This window comes from Megachile rotundata, chromosome 11 (genome assembly GCF_050947335.1).
Source record: "Megachile rotundata isolate GNS110a chromosome 11, iyMegRotu1, whole genome shotgun sequence".
Lineage (NCBI taxonomy): Eukaryota > Metazoa > Arthropoda > Insecta > Hymenoptera > Megachilidae > Megachile > Megachile rotundata.
In genome coordinates, this window is record NC_134993.1 from 9,432,986 (window position 1) to 9,446,628 (window position 13,643).

Sequence of the window (13,643 nt, forward strand, 5' to 3'; positions counted from 1 at the left end):
GGTATTTTAGCCAGAAATCGAGTAAATATTCGATAATAATTGCATTATTTTCTGTCTGCAGCATTTTACTACATCGAATATGGAGGATATTTGGTAGAACTTTAAATTCATTCGCGTTTAATTCTTTTGATGTTTATTCATTTCTCAATTATTCCATTTGGAATAATTTCATAATTATTCAAACGATTTTAGTAATGGTGTATAATGCCGTCCACGATGTACAAATAAAATATTTATTAAAATTGGAGCTTTGCTTTACTTAAACGACGAGGATTACTTTTAAAATCTCAAATTTTGTTATTAATTTTTAATTATAAATTTTGGTTTGAAAAAATTTAATTTTACTATTCTACAAGATTAAGTTCTTCAATTTTCAAATATTAAAATTTCTTTTAATTCTCACATTTTTCAATTTTTTTGAATATTATTACATTTACAAATTTTATAATTTTTAGAAATTTAGTGCTGCGAACTTTTTTATTTCTTTAACTTTCAACTTTCTGAAATTTTCTAAATTCACAAAATTCTCAAATTTTCTAAATTTACAACTTTCTCAAATTTTTTAAATTTACAACTTTCTCAAATTTTCGAAATTCACAACTTTCTCAAATTTTCACAAATTTACAACTTTCTCAAATTTTCCAAATTCACAACTTTCTCAAATTTTCCAAACTTTCAACTTTCTCAAATTTTCCAAATTCACAACTTTCTCAAATTTTCCAAATTTGGAAACTAACAAATTTTTCAAATTCTTAAGTTTTCTAAATTTGTTAAGTTTCTTAAGTTTCTAAACTTCCATATTTCCAAATTTCTAAATCTCCATTATTTAAACTTCTAAATTTCTATATTTTCAATACTAAAATTCCAAATTTTAAAGTATATCAAATCCTTTTTCCAAATTCAAACATTTGCGGTGGAATCGCGAAGACTACTAATATCCTGCCGGTAAGTGAAACCTGAATTTTCAAAAAATATTATTCAACATAATATTTATTTCTTGACTTATCTTCAACCTCTATTTTCCAAATAAATACTTTCCCTTTTTCAAACTCCAAAAAAAAATATTAAAAAAAAAGAAATTTTGCTCTTATTTACATTACCGACTGCTGCTAAACGCTTTCAACTCCTAATGCAGTAATTTACAGCTTAAAATAGTCTTTCAAAAAAATTGCTTTACAAGAACAAAAACCTCCATATAAATCACACAATCAATTAACAGAATAATTACAAACCCACAAACTAACAATTTGATTATTAGTTACAAGATAACAATTTTTATTTCAATCCTTTTTTTATTGTAACATTTTTAATTTTTACAAAAAAAAGATCACATAGTTTCTATGAGGAATAATATTTCTCTTTTAACTTTAACGTATGTACTAACACAATTTACATGTGTGTTTTCCAAACCTTGTATTACCAGTAGGTACACACTCCACACGTATGGTCACCAGATGTATGTCAAACCATATAATATGTACCGAGCACCCTAGGGATACGTTTCATCAAATATTTATAATATGTATTTTCTACATTTCAAACGAACGAGAAGTATAAATTTTCCGACTTCAGTATATCCCGTTAAAATACGTATTTTATTTGCCTCAATTATAAACAGATTGTACGTTAAAATGAAAGTAAACACTTTCGGTTAGTGATAAATAAATGCATCATTAACATCGGTCAATACGGGACAATTTTTAATATCAATACTTCGAATAATTTCAAGTATACGCTCTGCGAAAAGGATTTTACCGATGGAAACGCAAAATTTATAATTAACGTTTATACGTTTATATACACTTCGTTTATAATCGATTATTGCAACGTATGTTTCTCTTAATTGTTAGCTTATTTCATGGTAACCCACATCACAATTATTATAAGGGACAATTTACATAATATTTAAATATAATAATAATGCAGAAAATAATTTATTGCTAGGTGGTTCATGTTGGAACTTCTCATTTAGTAATGATAATTGTTTTAACAATCATACACAAATATTAATAGCAGAATATTAATTACTTGAGGTCTTCAGGAATTAAAAATTTGAAAATAGCATTTGGAAATTATTTATAGTTCTAAAATTATAATATGACAGTTTATAAATTAATAATTAATAATTAATAATTTATTAATTTATTACTTATTTTATAAATTAACAAATTAATAAATTAATAAATTTCAAAATATTAAATTTTTAAATATAGAAATTCAGGAAATTCAAATTTTAAAACTTGAGAAGTTGGGTCACTGAAAATTAGTCTAACCACGCCTTAAAAATTTTGAAATCTAGAAATTAAAAAATTTGCTTATTTGCAGGTTAGTAAATTTCTGAACTTCCATAAAAATTTACTAATTTTCTAAAAAATTTAAAAGTTAAATTAAATTCAAAACTTAAAAATAAATTAAAATATTACAAAGTGTAAGAGCGTCCACTTTATAAATCCCCAATATCTAAATTTTTAATAGTTAAAATTTCTAATACACCGTCCACATCTAATAAGAAAGGTCATCTGTGAAAAGTATCCCTGCCCTTGTGCGGTCCCGTGGGATCTCCTCTGAAGCATGCACAGTACTTGGCACGATATTAAATCCTCTTTCTCTCACATAAACACGAAACATGAGCATCGTAACTTGAACGTGATATAATCTAGTTGCAATGTTGTTCACATCAGGTGTCGATATCACGATTCCTCAATTTCGTCAATGGGGGCAACTCTTCAATGATTCAAACGGAATAGAATGAAATTTCAGATGCAATGAAAGTTTACAAAGATCGTGCAATCCAAACATTTGATTCACCGTACGGATTCATGATATTTCCAAGACGTTTTCCGTCGATTTTCCGCATCTGCGTTGTTCTTCTCTCATCCTCATCGTGTCAAGTGCTTTGCGTGCGCAGTGCGCTCATAGGCCATAGGGGATGGGAGGTGCAGTTGGATGCTGGTCGTCGTTTCGCTCGTGTTTACTCGGCGGCGCTCGGCAATCTCCGTGGATCTCTGCGGGGGCAGAGGCCTCCTTCCCTTCGGAGCAGCTCCACAGTGTTCACACTCCCGCGTAGGTGTGCGGCGGTACGTGCGAGTTTTATTTCTTCGTCGCGTGATCCAGTGATGAGTACGTGTTCACCCTTCGACTACAAGTGATACGCGAATCGCACGCTGCTCTTCGACGGATAACAAGCAGCAGCGACCGCGGAAAACCGGGTAGTAGCATCCGACAAAAAATTCACAACCAGTGGATAAAACGAAATCGGAGTGTGTACCGGCGAACGGAGGGATGATCGTTGTCATCGACGATCGATGGAACCAGCAAGCAAAGATCGAGTGATATTAGAAAAAGTTTGAACAGCGAATTCGAAAGTACGCGGTTCCGCGTTCTGACAGTACACCTGTTACGATTGGACCCGCGGCACACTTGTCAACCCCTCCAACTCGATCGATCTCTCGAACGTGTCGATCTCTCTCGAAATCGTGCGTCTCGCTGTCAGTCGCGGATGTGTCTTGACGTGGTGCGTGTCGGGAAGAAAAAGTGCGCGGTTAAACGATCACTTTCGAGTTAACTTTACGTTACGGTTTCGATGTGGCCAACCCTCGTTCGACGTGGATTCTTGATCGAACGTAGGAATACGATCGTGATCGTCTCGAAGTGAAAATTGTCAGTGTTTGAAAGACCAGTGATAAGAAATTAAATATTCGTGGATGGGTTTCTCGCGACGAAACGCTAATCGTCGAGAGATCCTCAAGTAAAATTTCCGCGAAACGATCGATGGATTACGTGTTGTGCGAAAAACATGCTTGAATGAAGATTAAAGATAAAGTGTAGTTGATTCCTGTTGAAATCTGATTTACATAGGATACTTTACGGTGTCGATCGCACGACAGATGACAGTGTACGGTGCACGCGAAACGGTGAAGTGACCTATTCGCGAAAAATACGGTTCGCTCCTGTGCAAGTGAAACTCCGTTTTGTGTTTACATACGTTCTCGTGTTCGGTGTGTTCATGTTCCTGTAGCGGACAACCATGAAGGAGTACGAAATGAAACCGTCGCCGATGAGGCTGATCCTGATTTTCGCCGTTTTTTCCACCACGGCCATTGTGAAAGGTAAGTGTCCAATTGTACCAATGGTTTCGAACGATTTTCGATAGAACCGACATCGCCGCGTGCGGGGGTGGAATTTCGATAGGTCGTTGAAAAGCTGAACGAAAGTAACGGAATATGAGACGTATTTAGAATATTAATTAACGACTTTTTATTTAAAATCGTTAAACTGACACATTTAATACTTAATATACAAGTTATAGGTTTATTTAATAGCAAAAATTTTACAAATTTCCGTTGTATAGTGCTACTATCGATTATCGATATTTTACTAACTTGATAATATTGATAATATCGTTCATTGTTGAGGATAATGGAGGTGACTGAAGTAGATTGTAATTATAACGTAATGAGTAACTTCATCATTGTTCTTGTTCAAATTTTGAACTTAATCTAATCTACACTTTATCGTATAATTTAATATTAAAGGCGAATTTGAATAATAGTTGTGGCATTTTACTTGAGGCAATTTTAACGATATCACCGATATATTGTCGATAAAATTTCGATAGTACTAATAAAGAAGAGACGAATAATAAATGATCGCACCTATTTTTTAGTAATTCCACATTATTTAAATGATCGTTTAAAAATGTATAAAGCTACGGAGTTAAAAAACGAGCCTACGTTTATTCGATTATCGATTTCTCGGAGTGGTAGCGTTTTGAAAAGGGCAATTAGAAATTGAAGTGATTTCGCATGTATACGTTGAAACGTCGATGGACGTAAGCGAACTTTCCGCGTAATAAAGAAAATACGCGTCGAGAATTGGATTTCGCGAAATTGCGCCAAAAGGCGGCCATCCAATCATTCAGTTGACCAATCACTCGGTAAATGGGACCGGGACCAGTCTCTCGTGCCGAGCTTGTTTCCCAGTTTTTCCCTCGTTGTTCCGTTGTCGTTGTTATTGTTGTTTGCATGTATTAGAGCGACGTGACGGATTTCATTGTTCCGGATTCCCCTTTTTTTTTGAGATTCGATCGGGCAATCCGTCGAATAATTTGATATGTTGAATACCGTAGGGGGCTTCCTCGTTTAATGTGATTGAATAACCGAGACAGAAGTTCTTCTTAATTGAAATTAAATTTGAAATGAATTCATGCGAATATTAATTACTGTTCTTAATAAAATTAAGAACGATTTTTACTTTACGTAATATTGATATTGTATTAATTAAGCGGAGGAAGTAGTTCAGTTAGGTTTTTAAATACTAGTTTGAAATTGAGGTAGAAATATATGGATGAAAGTAATTAAAAAATTTTAAGATTTGTACAGGTGGATAGGTATTAATATGAAGGATTCATAAATGAAGATTTATACACTTTTATGTTTTATATTGTATATCGTACATTATAATGTACTGTACAAATTAATATAGATTATAGAAGTTGGAAATTTGTAAAATTTAGGAAATTGTAGTTTTTAGAATTAGGGAATTTGAGAATTTGGAAATTTGGAAATTTGGGAATTAGAAAATTTGAGAATTTGAGAATTTCATATTTTCGATATTTTCGATAACTTCGAGATTTTCAATATTTTCGATATTTTCAATAACTTCGAGATTTTTGGTAATTTCGATATTTTCGATATTTTCGAGATTTTCAATATTTTCGATATTTTCAATAACTTCGAGATTTTTGGTAATTTTGATATTTTCTATATTTTCGATATTTTCTATATTTTCGATATTTTCTATATTTTCTATATTTTCGATATTTTCGATATTTTCGATATTTTCGATATTTTCGATATTTTCGATATTTTCGATATTTTCGATATTTTTAATAACTTCGATATTTTCGATATTTTCGAGATTTTCGATATTTTTGATAACTTCGAGATTTTCGATATTTTCGAGATTTTCGATATTTTTGATAACTTCGAGATTTTTGGTAATTTCGATATTTTCGATAACTTCGAGATTTTTGGTAATTTTGATATTTTCTATATTCTCTATATTTTCGATATTTTCGATATTTTCGATATTTTTAATAACTTCGATATTTTCGATATTTTCGATATTTTCGATATTTTCGAGATTTTCGAGATTTTCGAGATTTTCGATAATTTAATTAATTTCGATAATTTCGATAATTTCAATATTTTCAATAATTTTGAGAATATTGAGAATGTCGAAAATTTTGAAAATTTATAGAATTTAACCGTAAAATTTGATAATTTGGTAATTTCAAAAAAATTAAGAATCAGTCCATACAAAATTTCAAATTAAACTTCCAAAAATTCAAAAACGCGAAAATGTTTAATATAATATTTCAAAACACCTAAATGTAAATATCTGAGAATTTTCGTTCTCTACATACCTCAGTTCGCCATGCACTTCAACCCGCCACTGGCCCGACCCTTCACATTAACACGCACGTCCTATTCTTCAAAATTAAAAAAGTTGGAAAACTATGGAATCATATATCGCGAGAGTTCATTATGAGAAATAGAAGTTCCGCTAGTAAAAAAATTACATTTCCAACGAGAACTCTTGTGACGCGATCGAATTGCACATCGCAGGGTTTTAATGGAGTTTCGCGATATGCTTAACGAATCCCACAATTTTCTCCTCTCGAGTTTTCAAAAGGCTGAAGAATTCTCATCGTACATCTTCGACCACAGGGAAAAGAATTATAAATTCTGCGTGAAGTTTTCCGATTCGAACACGACGCGGCCACAACGTAATTTAGAAATGAGATTTTCATCGAGTTCTTTTTTTTTTGCGTATGTTTTTTTGCGGGTCCATTCGACACTGTTCATTTCCGCGTATCTCCTCGTTATGTGGGCGACGCAGCTTCGTTCGGAATATTTTAAATCTGAATTTGACGAAATTTTGTTGGTCAGATGCTTAATTTCATAATATAATTTTTTTTTAAACAGTATTACTGTTTAATTATCTGAAAGGATTATTTTTCGGAATCAAAGAAAGAATATTATAGAATATTTTGTTTGGGAATATTATATTATTGTAATCGAATTGCGTTTATGCATTTATGATTCACGAAAATATACATGTGAAACTCGTATTGGAAATCGATATTCTTTATATGCAAATGCTGTAAAATTGTGTAAAATGTGGAAAATGAAATTGTAGGAATACGTGTTTGATTAGCTTCAATGAGAAATAATTATATAAAAATGTGTATTTACGAAGATCAAATTTGCGTGTTCTGATACAATTTGATGACAGAAAAGTATTACAGAACAGCACTTGTGATATGTCAATTTAGAGGTTAAATCTTGTTGAAAATTATTGTGTAAATGCTTGGAGGATATTATTGATAGTAAATGATTGATTATCAGTTATAGCAAGAGAGATCAATTTCAAACTTTATTAAGTTTGATAATTATTTTATGACATAAAAGTATTGCAAAATGGTACTTGTGACACATCAAATTAAAGCTAGAGATGTAGAGCAAATAACTATGTAAAGATTTGATGCATGTTTCGACAACAAAATGGCGGATCGTCCATTATAGCATACAATTTCCAATTTTGAAGAATGCAAAGTTCAATATAAAATGGCGACATCAAATGAAGTCAAAATGGCACTTGTGATACATCAAATTAAAGCTTGAACTCTAAAAAAAATGTCTCCCTAATAATTTCATCAATGTCTCTAATTCAAAATGGGTGGTTACCATTTATAGCAAAAAATTACCAATTTCAAACCATATCAAGTTTGATAATAATTTCATGACATAAAAGTATTACAAAATAGTACTTATGACACATCAAATTAAAGCTTGAGATGTAAAGAAAATAACTATGTAAAGATTTCATGAACGTTTCTGAAACAAAATGGCGGATCGTCTATTATAGCATACAATGTCCAATTTTGAAGAATGTAAAGTTTAATATAAAATAGCGACATAAAATGAAGTCAAAATGCCACTCATAATACATCAAATTAAAGCTTGAACTCTATACAAAATGTCTACGTAATCGTTTTATTGACGCCTCTAATATAAACTGGGTGCTGACCAGTTATAGCAAGCAATGGCCAATTTCGAAGCGTATAAAGTCAAATCTAATTTGATGGCATAAAAATAACGCAAAGTGGTACACACACATCAATTTAAAGTATAATGTCCGTGGAAAATGACTTTATGTACAGTTCATTGTTGTCATAAATGCCTAAAAGTGTTTGTTAATTATAGTCAACAATGTTCAATTTCGAACAATATGAAGTGTGATATGATGACATAAAAGTATCGAAGCGGTACATATGGCACATCATTTTAAAGCTTAAAGTTTGGAGAAAATTACCGTATTAACTTTTTACGAACATCTCCGATATAAAATGGCGAATTGCCAACTATAGCAAGTAATAACCAATTTCGAAGCTTATAAAGTCTGATATGATTTTATGACGCAAAAGTACGTTAAAGTGGCATATGGCAAAATCAATTTGAAGTTTGAAGCTTCAGCAATATATTATGTAATTATTTCTGTGATAATTTCGGTACAAAATGGCGTTCTAGTTATTATAGCAAGAATCCACTGACTTTAAGTTTGAATAAGATTTGATAACATAAAAGTATTGGAAAATAATGCTTATGATGTATCAATTTAAAGCTTAGACTACGTAAAAAATGCCTGTCTCAACGTTTCATTGAAATTATTGATATAAAATGGCTGACGATTGGAAATAACATGTTGATGAAGAGATAATGTTAATTATACTTCAACGAAGGATAACGTGGTTTCTGTTCAAAATATTGATGAAATGTTTATATAGGCATTTTTATTATACCTCAAGCTTTAATTTGATGTATCATAAGTGCCATTTCGAACTCATTTCATGTCGCCATTTTATATTGAACTTTGTATTCTTCGTAATTGATCACTCTATGCTATAATGGACGATCCGCCATTTTGTTTTAGAAACGATCATGAAATCTTTACATGGTTATTTTCTTTACATCTCAAGCTTTAATTTGATGTGTCATAAGTTCTATTTTGTAATACTTTTATGTCATCAAATTATTATCAAACTTAATATGGTGTGAAATTGGTAATTTTTTGCTATAAATTGTAACCAGCCATTTTGAATTAAAGACATTGATGAAATTATTAGGTAGACATTTTCTTTAGAGTTCAAGCTTTAATTTGATGTATCACAAGTGCCATTTTGAACTCATTTCATGTCGCCATTTTATATTGAACTTTATATTCTTCGAAATTGATCACTCTATGTTATAATGGACGATCCGCCATTTTGTTTTAGAAACGATCATGAAATCTGTACATGGTTATTTTCTTTACATCTTCAGCTTTAATTTGATATATCATAAGTATTATTTTGTAATACTTTTATGTCATGAAATTATATTCAAACTTTATACATTCTGAAATTGATTATGATTTGCTAAAATTTTCAATTAGTCATTTTACACTTAAAATATCTATAAATTATTTATATACATATTTTCCTTATATAACAAGCTTTGAATTGATACTATACAAGTTCTGCTTTTTATCACTTTTGTGTCATTAAACTCCTACATGCAACAAAATTAATTATTGCGCTCTCTAGAAGATAACCTCTTAAAAACATTCACGAAACATATTCCTCGAACTTCCATTTTCAATTCGACATGTAACACGTCCCACTTCATCATAGCCGATCGAATCCACGCACTTCAAAATCGATCATTATTGAAAGCTGACAATTATTCGTTCCTCGTTAAAAATCCCGAGGAATACGATTTCAATAAAACTTTCCACCGATATAAGTACTATTTCATATTACTTTTATCAAAGGCAATCGTGTCGTTCCGAAACAACCTAATACATCATACGAAACATAAAAAAGGATTCCAAGTTTAACGTTCTCGAAGGTTGAAAATTCCTGCGATAATTTCCGATACACGGAATTAAAAATGCTCGTTGCATCGTCACGAAATTGTACAAGAAAAGATGGATATCCAGCGGTAACGATTCCGGAGTATCTTGTTAATAATTTCTCTGGAGCGAAGCAGCGTGACTGGGAGCAAGCGTAACCGTGGAACAAGATCGAACATTTCTTGTCGTTGGTTCGTTCGAGGAGGCAGGTTGATATTCCTCTCTCGGCATTCTCCAGTAAAATTAAAAAGAAGAGTGGAGCGACTCGGAGCACGTTACGTGTGCACGCGTTTTCCTTTCACCATTGGCGTAATTAAGATTTTTGTCTGGGAAGAGGAACTGTTGCGTCGCATTATATTGCCAAGCGATGCATATTAAAATAATTTGTGGTTTACTGTAACCACAAGTTAGAGTTACCGATAGAATATAATAAGCTCGACTGCAAGGAATTTTGGGAATATTAAAAATTTTTGACATTCTGGGATTTGTAAAATTTGGAAAATTTAGTAAATTCTAGGAACTTTTGAAAGGTGAGTTTTGAAAATTTTAACAACTGGGGATTTTTGAAATTTTGAATGTTTTGACACCTTTGAAGATTTGTGAAAATCTGGAGATTTTTGAAACTTTGGGAATTTAAAAAATTTAGGAAATTCTAGTTTTTTGAAATTTGGGGAATTTTGAGAATTTAGAGAATTCTGGGGAATTTTGAAAATTTAGGAAATTCTGGGGATTTTTGAAATTTGGGAAATTTTGAGACTTTAGAGAATTCTGGGGAGTTTCGAAAATTTAGGAAATTCTGGGGATTTCTGAAATTTGGGGAATTTTGAGACTAGAGAATTCTGGGGAATTTCGAAAATTGAGGAAATTCTGGGGATTTCTGGAATTTGGGGAATTTTGAGAATTTAGGGAATTCTGGGGAATTTTGAAAATTTAGGAAATTCTGGGAATTTTTTAATTTGGGGAATTTTGAAAATTTTTGATATTCTAGGGATTTTTTAACTTTGGAGGATTTCCAAAATTTTGGAAATTCTAGGGTTTTTTTGAATTTGGGAAATTTTGAGAAATTAGGAAATTCTGGGGAATTTTGATAATTTAAGAAATTCTGGGGTTTTTGAAATTTGGTGAATTTTGATAATTTAGAAAATTCTAGGGTTTTTTTAAATTTGGGGAATTTGGAGAAATTAGGAAATTCTGGGGAATTTTTAAAATTTAGTAAATTCTAGGGATATGTTAGATTTAGAGAGTTTTTGAAATTTTGAGAATTTTGGGAAGATAGAACTTTTGAAATTAATAAATCATTACCTCTAAAAATCTAGACTAGAATATTTAAAAACACAAAAATTTTGAATTTGGAGATTTGATAATTTGTTATTTTGTTTATTAACATTGTTTATTAACAACACTGAATTATCCTATATTACTAAAATATCTTGAAATATCGACAGTGCATAGTTTTCCTAAATACACAATACATTCTTCTTATATCGCCCCGCGTTATATCGCTACGCCACTGCGTTTGACCGCGATCAAAAAACCAGAATCCCAGCTTCAACTCAGCACATCACACTAAAATTACCCGAACGCTAAAAAGGTAGATATCATCGAGAAAATATGAGAAAGGTCGAACATTGTCTTTACGCGGGAACCGTAGCGTCGTTCGTAAGAATATTAATTATAAAAAACGATTTCATTTGCACGTAATTACGGGACCATGAGAGAGTCGACTTCTTCTAACCGGTCGATTGTTAGTTAGTAATTTTTTATCGAAGCGATGCTTTGAGAGCGGAAAAAGCGTGTTTGCGAGAAAGAATACGAAAAAAATGTGGTAGAGAACGCGAGGAACAAAAAAAAAGAACGAGTCTCGTTTATAGCGTCGAATGCTTCAGTTTTGCTAGAAAAAAAGAGTCTCTTTACCGATCGTTTATTGACTCGATGCGGTTCGTTCGCTTCTCAAAGCGTTCCGATTTTCTTGGCGAATGCGTTCGTTAAATACAGTGAACCCTCGATTATGATCAATTAACGTTATATGTTCAAGTTTCTGAACCTTTTAAGACGGATATTTTAATCATTTTACAGGCGATACAATGCCTGAACTACGGAAGTTAAACTGATCAACTTTTAACAAGTTTTTCAATTCCATTACCCGCGGTACACGATTAGTATTCAAATGTTTGAAAACCAAATATCCGGACGAGGGTCACAACTTTCAAACTTTGGGGGCGAAATAAAATTAACTGATTGATTTAATATTTGACAGCGGAGGTAAGATTGTGAACTTAAAATATATTAGGTCTTTTCAAGTCATAAATATCGTTTAAAAAACATCTCTAACGCATCCATTATTATTTCGTTTTCTTAATCAAATCAAACAGTCCAGACCTAACAGTATATAAACGTTAAAAACATAGATCTGTTTTCGAGAACCAATGTCGACATAATCGATGTTTCGTGTCGAGTGCTCGCCCTCTATTTGTTGGTCGATTTAGTTCGTGTTCTTTCGATGATTGGTTTTGTTCGCGAATTTAAAAAAAAGAACGCGTAGAAAACAGCAACACAGGCTGTTTGCGCGAAATTCGTTTATAGCTTCAACGTTTAGTCGAGGAATTAAATTAATTTCGACGAGAATTTTCCGGCTGTGTTTAAAGGAAGCATAATAATTGTACAATTTTTTATCCTTTGAAACGTTTTCTCTCCGTTCGAAATTTTCACTTAACAACAAACATTTCTTGTTTTTCAAAGGAAGCCCGATAGCTGCTGTTTAATCGTTGCGAACTTGTTGGAAACAGTACTTGTTTCCATTCTTTTGAAATTTAATATTTTAACTTTATACAGCGAATTAAGTTCATGGAACTTCGTTAAAAAATGATGCACTTCCGTTATTTTCTTTGGTGAAACATTTACTCCGTAATCGATTTGAGACATTTTCCATGGAAAATATTTTAACAACTTTGTAGGGTAGTTATATAAATATATTGTATAAACATATATATTATTACTGTCTTCGAAATGAACTCAACGACTTTCTCCTTTAATTTAACAATTTGCTATTTATACATCTTCACCGCCTTTCAAATTCATTCTAATCGCCACGCGCCAACCGCCACGGGTCGGCAACCGTCGCGCGCCGTAAATTAACGAAGATTGCCGAATCGTTCCTATTGGCTCGGATCCTATCAGAGACACGCAATCATCCTCTTTAGCGTTCTTTTGTAACAATTAATTCTCATATTATAACATGCAACACCACAATAATATTCTAAATGTTTTTATCCATTATTATTATGTTATATTACATAATTATTATTATGTAATAATATGTCCATTATAAAATAGATAAATTCTGCCCAACATTTTCAGACATATCTTTGAAAATATTTGAAAAATCGCGTATGACGGCATTCAGAATCTTCCCATTGTTTCCCATCTGAAAAGAAACTTTCCCGCCTAATGAGGGCGGAAGTGAGAGCCTTCGAAATTTACCAAGGTCAAAGTAAATCGTGGTCGTTCATCAAAGTAATACCGTCGGGAGCTTTTCAGAAACGCGTCCCCAGAGCGTTAGTTTTCTTAATCGTCGTTTAATGTCCTCGTTGCAAAAGTTCGCTGCGGACGTTGTTATCCCCGCAAATTGCCAATGTATTTTTTTCCGGTTTTCGTTGGTTTTAATCGATGGATGTCGCGAATTCCAC

At 32.0% G+C, this 13,643-nt stretch overlaps 1 protein-coding gene across 5 annotated transcripts in view; it reads left to right on the forward strand.

Annotated features, from left to right (window-relative positions):
* Positions 1-3,041: 3,041 nt before the first annotated feature.
* The window catches only part of sns (sticks and stones), a 623,114-nt gene continuing 612,512 nt past the window's right edge, over positions 3,042-13,643 (forward strand). For all 5 annotated transcript variants that reach the window (XM_076537697.1, XM_076537699.1, XM_076537696.1 and 2 more), the window contains exon 1: positions 3,042-4,109. In XM_076537697.1, coding sequence (XP_076393812.1) covers positions 4,028-4,109 — 82 coding nt within the window. In that variant the 5' untranslated portion in view covers positions 3,042-4,027. The remainder of the gene's footprint in view (positions 4,110-13,643) is intronic.